The sequence below is a fragment of the Geospiza fortis genome, unplaced genomic scaffold (assembly GCF_000277835.1).
Source record: "Geospiza fortis unplaced genomic scaffold, GeoFor_1.0 scaffold16, whole genome shotgun sequence".
NCBI lineage: Eukaryota > Metazoa > Chordata > Aves > Passeriformes > Thraupidae > Geospiza > Geospiza fortis.
The window spans coordinates 13809831-13820824 of NW_005054302.1; the positions used below are offsets into that span (position 1 = coordinate 13809831).

Here is a 10994-nt window from a genome sequence, read left to right on the forward strand (position 1 = left end):
CTGTGCCATGGCAACTTTTGCAGATCTCTGCTCTGCCTCTCTCTGACACCTTTTTTCTATACTGGAATTATTTGTTATTTATCTTTCCCTGGAAGCCATGCTACACCCCTGCTCACCCTCTTCTGAGGTTTTTTTCAGTTGCCTCCATGTAGGACTCAATACTTGAATGCACCACAGATTCACAGAGAAAACCATTAAAACCATTATATTTCACACCCTTGTCCTCTCCTATCAGATCCTATTTTCATTCTTAATTGCCTTCTTGATTGCCCATGAGTACTGAGCTGACAATGTCACAGAACTAACCACAGTCACCCCAAGGTGTCTTTCTCAAGTGGCAAGAGCTGCATGAAGGGTCCATGTCCATGTTATATTTCATATGTACTTCAGGTTATCCTTTCCTCTGTGCAGTATGGAAGGCTACTGACCATTTCTCTGTGTTTTATCACTGCCAATCCAACTATCTCATTTCAAAAATCTCCATATGAGCACTAAAGCATACTCCAAAATTTGATTAGTTTTCTGTAAGTGTTAAGTACTAAGTAGCTGCCAGTTATTGTATTAGAAATAGTCAAATCCCATTACTTGGGGATCTCTCACAGGCCTATTTAAATATGCAAGGATAGCTCAGGAATAAGAGATTATCCGTGACTTGATAATGACTAAATTTTTACTTTTACATAAATTATTCTCTCAAGTCAAGATTTATTATACTTAAAATAAATTAGGATAACAAAATGAAATCTTACTTCAGGCAGACAATTATGCATCTGTAAAGTTTAACAATTAGTTTAAGATTAAATTTGTGTATTAATTACAAAAAATATAAAATAGTCAATTTGCAAGTTAGCAACTTCAAGCTTCAATCTAAGGAATGCATTTCACCAAGGATGCAATTTAAGGTTATGTAGATAAACTCTTTTTTCCCTTTAAACTGAACATTTAATGTGTAATTTAAATAGTCTTCTTTTAATTAACTTTGGTTTTAAAAAATAAAATTTCTTAGGTTGATCAAAGACCAAATCAAGAAGAAATTCTATTCTGGGATACCATATTGGATTCAATATGTCACCAACTTAACAATTAAGAGATGAGAACCCTGCTTGTGAGAGACAGTGAGTAACCAGTCACACCAGCAGGCTGGCATCCTCCAGACAGACAGACGGACAATGAACTAACATGACAGACTGCTTGGTGGGATCACACCCACATCATGCACACCCCAGAAACTTTGGGTGCTTCTCCACTTTTCTAGAGGGAGATGGCCTATGCATCTTATCAGCAACTTTTCCTGCCTGCTCTGTATCTCTGTTCCTTGGCCAGTGTACTTGTGCAACTACTGATTATCCCAAACATCACGTGTCACCCTCTGAGGGATTTGCTGGTTCAGTGGCCTGAAATCCCTTCTCCACTGCTTCTTTATGCCTCTTCACCTATTTTTCTGTTATGTCCTGTCTTGTCCTGAATTCCCTTTCCAAATCCAAGTCTTCTTACCTGATTAAATACCAGTCTTCTCTTCTTGTGATTTCCATCCTCACGTACCAGTGACAAGTTTTCCCCCATTTGCACGCTTATCCCTCGCTAAACACACTCCCCCCATTCCTCCAGTCTCTTCAATATTAAAATGTGACAGGACTGGGCATTCAGGGCACAGAACAGAATCCCTCCTGACCATGTTCCTGGGTCAGAAAGGCATGGTAGAAATAGTAGAGAGGAAACTAGCTTTGGCCATTTAATGCTGTGCTCAGTCATGCAGGCTTTTAAAAATAATCTAGTCAGCATGAAAAAATTGTGAGAAGCTTTGATATACTGCAGTGTGAGTACAGAATCTGAAAGTGTTCTACTGAAAAAAACCCATATCAAATAAGTTTTGGAGGATAAATGAACTGGGGTTTTCCCAAAGACTTGCATTTGTTGACTTTTGCGTAGCTTTTCATAAATGCATTAGAAATACTCTCTGTATTCCGTTTCATCAGCTCCTATAACTTAGCACTCTGAACATATATATGGAATATTATGGTATTTAAAATATAATAGCACAGCAATTTCTAACATAGAATAGAATAGAACATGAACTAAGTCACGTAATTCTCCCTCTATCCTTTAAATCATCATACTGGTATGGTTAAAAATAAGTGCAATTTAATTTAATAATAATGGTGGTTAATCAAAAGGACTTTAGGAACAAGCTAATTTAGCATTTTACACTAAATTTTAAAGAAAAAGAATCACAAAACCTTTGCTATCCTTAGATAAAAAATCCAGCCCCAGGCAACAGCCAAGCATGACAATATTAACTTGAACATCTAATCTGCTAAATTTACAAGTTATTTAAGAAGAGGAATAAATAAAAGGCATCATTAGTCTTCCCATACTATGACATATCGTTTATTCTCTTTAGGGTAGAGGTAATACGCTGAGTTTGGGTTAGGCATGGTGAATGATTGTTGTGAGCTCACAATTACATGTGCTCCTATAAGTCAAACCGTAATATTTGTGGTAATGGTTTAATACTGGAAGGTCCAATCTGTGCATCAGCAGAAACTTAAAAGTGTTTCCATAAAACATTGTCAATTCAACTAGCAGGTTTACATAAGTAAAAAGGAAATAGTTGATGAATGCTACTACTTTCAATACAGGGAAAACACATCCCCTTAGACTTCAACTTAATGGTTCTCTTTTCTCTCCCATCCAATTCTCAGCACCTCTTCCACATCCAGAAAATGCTATTTTGCAAAAATGCATGTAAAAAAATCAAACATGCTTTACACAGCAAAACAGATAACTCAGCTTTTTCATCCATGAATCTTTAATATCTAGCCAGAGTTAAATTTTAAAGTGAATTTTTTATCAGCTGAAGCACAGAAGTTTGATGTTACCATTATCTGAAGCTAAAAAAGAAGTAAAAACTCAAGATGGTAGTTCTTGATTTTTATGGGACTTTTCCTGTTGTTGTTCATCAAAGACAGAAGAAATTAACATCTTAAAGCCACAAGATTTTTAGGCTTTAATAGGCTATAATTTTGATATTTCTGAAAATAGGAAGGCAGAAATATGCTAAAGAGAAAATGGTAACATCTCTCTCTGCTGTGTTAGTAACACATGTTCCACAAAATGACAAAAACAAAAAATATCTTTTTTTTTTACTACTACCATATAAAATTTGGTTGGAATGCATCTCTAAAGGACATCTGATCCAGTCTTGTGTTTGAATCAGGACTATTGACAGCACTAGATTTTACCTAGCCAATGCTTAAAAATCTCAAATGGTGGATATTTCAGAGCCCTTCATAGCAAGTAGTATTCCAGCACTATTCTATCCATCTTGTGTTTTAATTTCTTCTGAAATTGAAATCAAAACATCCAAAACCAGTGCCTGTTGCCATTGGTGCTTCTCTACTCAGTAGAGTTTGGTTTCATCATCTCTGCTACTGAGGGTGCTCTTAGATTCTCCCTTTATCTCCTCTTCACAACATTAAATAAGCCCCAGCGCCCTCAACACCCATCCAATCTCCACGTGATTTAGAGCTCTCAGAATACGTTGGGCCCTCTCCACAACCCTCCTAAAGTCAAAGAATGGGAACTGGTCAAAGGCTTTTAGAAAAGAACGTATTCTTCTGCTGGCCATGCTCCTCCAAAGACAGCCTGGGATGCTGATTACCTGACTAGAAGTGAGAGTGCACTTCTGGGTCCATGTTCAGCTTGGTGTCTGCAGTAACATCCAGGTCATTTTCAGTGAAGCTGCAATTCAGATGTTCATGGCCTGCACAAGTGTGTGCAGCTCTTCCATCTGAGATGCAGACTTCTTACTGAACTTTACGAGGTTTCTGCTGTCCTCAAGTATATCAAGAGCCCTTTAGAATACAGCTCTGCCATTTGTCATGTTAACCACTCCCTCTTAATTTCTTATCCTCTTGAAATTTGCTGAGGGTGCACTGTGTGTCATGATCTAGGTCATTGATGAAGACATTCACTGACGCCTTAGGTATCCCTGAGCTCCTCTGCTCATCACTGACCACTTGACACACGCCAAGTGATCATCATCACCCTTTGAGCCTACTGGTTAAGTCAGTTCCCAACTCAGTGCCTTCTTTTACTCCACTCTTCCTCAGCTTTCAAAACGTGCTGTAGGTGACTGGGTCAAAAGCCTTAGCAACACCACTGCATGCAAATGAGCATAGCCATACTGGGAGAAGGATAACTAGCAAGTTAATACAGCACACAACCCAGGAGAAACCCACAATCCATGCTATCCACAAGGTTTCCAAACCATACTTCTTTTCTGATTAGCTGTTCATCCAACCCTTCTCATGTTTGAATGAGAGGCTGTTGGAAGAGTTTTAAAGGGTGCTCCCCGTGTTACAGCTTTTCTTCCCCACAGAAGAGGTGTGAGAAATACCTTTGCAGCCACTCCCCATGATAGCTAGTGGAGAAAAGGAATTACCATGCGCTGCACAGCAGATCCCAGATGCACATTAGTGGGAGTTATGACATGGGTCAGGTATGACTTTGGAGTCAGCTGTGTTTTCCCTCAGATATTCCTGCTCAAGGCAGCACCTGTGCTGTGGCACTGCTTTGTGAAGGGCAGACACTCCTCTCCCCTCATCCAAGCAAGTTAGAAATTTCATCAGGAAAGCCAACCAGTCTGGACAAGCACATAAACTGCTTTTAGTCAATCTCTGATGAGTATTCCAATTACTTTCCGGGCCCTTAAACGCCTGGCAAATGTGTTGTTCAGTACTTCAGCTTTTCCTATATTATCTGTCACTACATCAGCTTCTCTCCTATTCATCACCTTTTTCCTTCCTCAAATTTTTTAAAGTAGGACACATCTGCAGAATCACTTTTGTTGTCCTTTATGATCCTTGAAGGTAAATGTGAGCTGAAATCAATCAGCGTTCTAATTTTGTCAGCAGTCAAGCAGTCAAGTAATGCTTGTCTGTATTTTGCATTGTAGGTCATCAGAAAGCTCTTTGCTCAGCCATGAAGGCCTTCTGCTGAGTCCCCTCCTTTCTGCTCAACAGGATGGTTCCCTCCTGAGTTCTCAGTAAGTTTTATTTAGAAACCGTCCATCTTTCATGGGCCCTGTGTTTCTTTGGCAGTGTCCCAAGAGATTTTGCTAAGCAACTCTCCAAAAAGGCTGTAGTCTGCTCTTCTGAAATCTTAACAGTCATAACTTGCTGACTATCTTTCCAGATATCCTTTGAATCAAGAACTAAGCCAACTCGTGGTCACTCTGATCCCAGCTGTTATTTACCACCACCCTTGCCACAAACCCTGTTTCTCCCCTCCAGCAGTATCAGGGACCAGTCAGGAACACAATCAATGAATCCCCTGCACTGCCTGCACGACAATTTAATCTTACTAGAAACTAAAACAAGCAGTGTTTTACTTGCCATGTGTACTGATAGAATTATTAGACATAGTTTTCATCCGCTTTTGATCCCATATTCTACTAACCTGAACTTGTAAAGGTGATAATTGCTACAAAAAAAAATACAGGAAGCCAAATTTTCCATTCTAAATGAATTTAAAATAAATCCAAAAAAATCAAGACGTAAAATATGCCCATCGCTGTTAGTATTTTGTACCAACAATACACACAACTTAAAAAAGTTCAGTAATTAAGAGACAACCTTCAGCTTCATTAAAATTTATGGCTGAAGATGATTTGTTACTTTTCTATCCCTTGTGCTCAGATTAGTTTATTTTTTATATAGACTGAACAATTATTTTTTATATAGACTGATTTTTTTTCAACACAGATTCAATATCAGACCAAAAATTACAAATTTTTATCAATTGAAACACTTATTTTTGTTAAGCAAAATAGATGCATTTCGGTTAAAAAAACCCCAAACCTTAGAATTGGAACAAACGAACAAGAAATATAAAACCAGCAGGAAGAAGTTGCAAAATTAAATTGAATGTTCAATCATTTAAGCTTACTGATAGATCCATTATCACAAGTAAGTTAAAGGAAAGTTTGTCATCTGCCTCACTCAAATCACTTGTACAGAGAATTCCAAAATTGCAAAAGCCTTTTTTAGCGCAAAAGTTACCATTCCAAATATTTTTAGCTGGCACAAATGAAAATCTGCCAAAAGTGTTGCAAGACTGCATGGGTAATAAATTTCCTTATGTGAGCACAATGTAAATTAGCCCGATAAACCTATTACAGCAAGAACCAGGTAGTTTGAATGGATAGCACTGCAGTAGCTGGCAAACATCTTAATTATAAAACATTATGTGAGACAACCTAATTGTAAATGCTGCAATCAAGCATCTATAGGTTTTACTAAAGTTATCAATATGATAATTGAATTCCCAAAAGATTTTCTGAATTGGTCAGCAACAAAGACTTCACAAATATCTTTTTATCTTAATGGCAGACTCATCAGCAAATCCTATGGCACTGAACAGAAAGAGTGCATTCACTATTATGAGTTTATAGCTGTGAAAATGACTGTGAGAATTAACTGCTGCATTTCAGTAGCCCCACTTGAATCAATAGGCAATAATTAGATAAATGGCCATTAAAAAAATAACAACCAACTCAGCAGCATTTAAGGGTTAAATGATTTGGTTTTTAAAGTCAGAGCTTCTTAGTCATTGTAGTTAGAGAAGAAAACTGGTCTTTGGCTCTTGCTTGGGTGTCTCTCAGATGTATGTGCATCTCCAGCAAGGAAATGTAATGGTAAGAAGAGTGATTCGTCTTTATGACTAAGTTCATTTTCTCCTTGTACCTTCGTTTCCTGATGTACCATATTGACTATTATCACTAATAAAATGAAGCTCATAATAGCCTCCTCCTTTTCAATAGGTCAGAGTTAACACTTGCTCAGAAAGATGAGATTTCCATCTGATTTCTGCTGTGGCATTCAGAGCCTGCTCCTGTCACTTGACACCATTATTTCTGCCGGTGCCACACACTGTCAACAAAAGGTCATGCTCGTAGAGTCAGCAGCACCTGTCCATAATGCCAATGGCACAGGAAGATTTTGGATATCCGGCCTTCATTAGCCAACATATTAATTCAGAAATCCAGACAGGAAAAAGAACACAGGAGTGCAGTATTTCACAGAATATACAGAGCTTCTCTAGACATTCATTTTTTTCCTTCACAATAATGCAAAATGCACATTGTTGTGAATACCTCAGACAAGAAACAGACTGCCAGTATTTCATTTTTCTGTCAGGGGCGAAACCAGTACAACTAACTTGTTTAAAACCAGTCTGAAAATAGCATGGGAGTGCATCTTTCTTCCCCCCCAAAAAAAAAGGTCAAAAGGACATCCTAATTAATTTGAATACATATCCTGCATGGTTCGTTATAGGCTTTTTATTGGATATCTGCTAAACTATTGGGCTAAGAGTGTCACTGCCTTTCCTTCTATGACTGTTTTTTCTTTTCTTTCTTCTTTTTCTTTTTTCACAAGTAACTAGAAAGTTAGAGCCAGATACACGATGACAAAGAAACAGGACTAACAATACTTTGTCACTTTACAAACATTCTAAATGTTTAAATGGTCTTTTCATTGCCAGGACTGCTTATCTCCCTTTTTAGAATTAATCCCTTCACTTTCTGTGACTTCACGATGTCCTTAGCTATTATTTACTTTTAAGCCTGCAATTTTTTTGCTGTTTTTTAAACTTTTCTAACTCTTTCTCTGCAACAGTGGTGCTGACATCTCATTATAGAAGATGCCCATTCAGCCCTACAAGCTAATTGACAAAGCCTTCATCACTGCAACCCAGATATTTTAATATTGGTATTCTCCCAATTTTGGGAAAATACCCAAATTTGGTATTCTCCCAATATTGGTATTCTCCTATTGTATTTCTCAAATACATGGGTATTTGAGAAATTATGAGATAATTGTTAGACCAGCTAAAAACATTGGTGCAGATTTAATGAAATCAGTGTTTAACTATTAATTAAAAATGTAACTTCTTGAAGCCATTCAGAGAAAATTCATCCTAATTGAATGTCTTATAAATTGAAGGAAATCAATTTCAGCTTTGCATTCTCAATCAAAACAAAAGAGAAACTCTTTTAACCAAGACAGGGAAGAAAGGTGTGGTTTCCACATATTTATGTCCTGATTAAACACTGTATCATGATTTAGTTACTCTGAATCTGTCTGATCCAACAAGTTAAGCTGCTTAAGATAGTAATCACATGCAACAAGAAAAATGAAATGCAAATTAGTGGGTTATGAAGCTGATGAATACGTAAGTGGATGAGATTCTTTGACTTGTAAGCACAGCAAGTCACGTTAGGGGATCAGAACAGCCCCCTCCTAGCACAAAAAAATAAAAAAAATTCTCATTTTCTGTGGCATTAGACATTATAATGAGGGCTCATTTTCCGAACTGAACAACTTCTGTCTTCCAGATGAATGGTAGTGCTCTTCAAACAAAAAGATAAATACACACTGTCTCATCAGCGACATTCAGTGTTCACCTAAAACAAGAAATAAAAGAGCCCTCCCAGCATTTTCCTCTGTGTCTCTTCTACCTTGAAATTAACTACACGGACACAATTCTTCTACTGTACATCCATATAGTAGTCACAATTCTTTGGGGATTATTAAAAAAAAAAGTCTGAATAGAAATCTGCAGTATGCTGTATTCTATTTGAGATGCACTGAATGCTTGATTTTGTCCTTTATAATTGCATGAAAGGGAGCAAAGAGAAGCCTCTGACCTGGTGTAGTCGTCCTCCACAAGCATGTGCTTTGGAATGGGTGAGTATCTTCCTGGGGAGATAGGGGCCAGGGATGCCTTGTACTCTAAAGTGCCATTGTTTCCAGAAGAGAGTATATGATTTTCCATTGGTGGAGAATAAGCTGATGGTAAAAATGAACATTTCTAGTCAGCAACTTCCATGTTTCATTAGCAAAAGAACATAATTTTTTAAATTTAATTACCAAGAACATGGTTCAATGCTGTAAATAAGATCAAAACAAACAATCCTGGCTTGAGAGAGCTTAAAATATAACAACAAAGAATGAACAGCTGGAGTTTTACTGAAAATAACAACAACAGCAGCAACAACAACAGCAACGACACAACAATAATAACAACAATAATAATAATGATGCTGGCTTATTTGCAGGGATTCACTCTTTAGAGGATCTTTAGTTCCTGAAGAGGGAGTCTGAATAGGTCTCCTGTTTGAGAGACAGGAAACATTTTCTTCACTTAGAACTAACAGAAGGAAATGCAATTAGGAAAGAATGAGATTAAAAGCACTCTTTTTGGCTCCAGTCTGCAGTAATGGGAGTAACATAGTAAGAACTCAATGGAGGATAAGAGCAGGAATTTTATGTGTGCAAGAATTATGTATACATTCAAAGCCGGGATCCACTACAGGTGTCCAAATCCCCAATATAATTGAAATTTCAGTATCAACATGGATGGTATTTAGACCACGGTAAATCTCCATACTTAAAATGGAAAATGGATGCAAATATCTTACATATAATGATTAATGATGAAAGTTAAATTACTGTGTTGTCTGCTTATTTTTTTGGGTTTGCAGGGTTTGTCGTCTGTGTGCCTTTAGCTATTCTGAAGTTATCTGGGACATTTATGACTGGAGAGATGCAGTAACAGTTGTATTCTATCTCTAGTTAATTTAATTAAAAAAAGAAAGGATAAATAGAAAAAGCAGTGTTACATGCTTCTGCAATGACCTGTGATTAATTTTCTCATGAGAAGAAGACAGCTAAACTTTCTAGTATTAGTTTCAGTCTTTTTTTCAGATGCTAAGATACAGAATGCTTCAAAGCAAAATCTCTCTACAGGGAAAGGCCATTATGCATTCTGAAATGCTCTGAACATGTAGGTGTAATGAAAGGTTCCCTGTGGATAAATGAATCTCCTATGCACCAACAGCTTGGGAAGGGCTACTGCAAATCTTTTCAACCTTTCCTTTCCCCCTGGAATTGTTTCTGTCTTCTCATATGCTGTTGATCTATAATCTGACATAATAAACCACATTGTTTTAGAACTGCAAAATTATTATTTTGAAAGTATAAAGCTCAAGATTGGATAGGGGCGTTTAGCATTTTTACTTCCTGGCCTTTGCTAAGACCCAGACCAGGCTGCTACTGAACATGATTGCCATCTGTTGTAACATTTGCTAACTAAATAGGCATCCTCAGCACGGCTGAGCATACCACTGACACGCATGTTACAAAACCTTCCCTTCTGTTTTCATGGAACAGACTGAATAAGGAGGATTTGGGATATTTAGCTTTTCCCTCAACTTTGTCAGTTCACAACAGCAACACTACAAAAGTGCAGAAAAATTTAAAGCCTTAGCATTTACTGCCCTCAGTAAATTTCCCCACTTTTAGTTAGCCTTAAGTGCCCACAGAATTATTAGCAGGAAATCAAGATGAGTATGGATCGACTGCTGAAGCTCCAGTCAAAAATTGTATTTCCATCCAGTTGCTGAATGGTGCAGCTGGTCCCTGTTGGCAGCTGAACCCAAGGCAGACAGTTTTTAATGAACAACTAATGAAGAAAGGGAGTCTTCAGTAATGAACTGTTTAGACTAACAGGCACCAGTGGTATAAAGAGTGCAGCTGAAATGTTAAGATTGCTGTGAATGCCAAGGGAATGGAAATGCCTGGGTATTGACACCAGGAGGAGTGGCAGGAGGGGTATAGGAATGGTATGTACTGATAAAGCTAGATTCATCAATAAGTCATCAACACTCAACATAATTACATGCAACTTGCCAGGAAAGCCTACACCCAAACTCAAACAAATATTCAAGCCATTAAAAGACAGTGGTGGGAGATAAAGACTAGTTTGAAGCCTAGGACACTCAGACAGGGAGCCAGCAGAGATCTGAGTAAATCCTAAAGACATGCATAGTAGGGAGAGATGGCAGAGACAGAAGATCCTTACTGCTGTCATCTCCTTAAGGGTCCAAAAAGCACTCCAGCAAGGAGGTTGTCAACATAAAAAAAAAAAAA

At 37.7% G+C, this 10994-nt stretch overlaps 1 protein-coding gene across 3 annotated transcripts in view; it reads right to left on the reverse strand.

The window, feature by feature from the left end:
- DLG2 (discs large MAGUK scaffold protein 2) overlaps positions 1 to 10994 on the reverse strand; it is a 911187-nt gene that overhangs the window by 272231 nt on the left and 627962 nt on the right. For all 3 annotated transcript variants that reach the window (XM_031066024.1, XM_031066022.1, XM_031066023.1), the window contains one exon: positions 8711 to 8852. In XM_031066024.1, coding sequence (XP_030921884.1) covers positions 8711 to 8852 — 142 coding nt within the window. The remainder of the gene's footprint in view (positions 1 to 8710; positions 8853 to 10994) is intronic.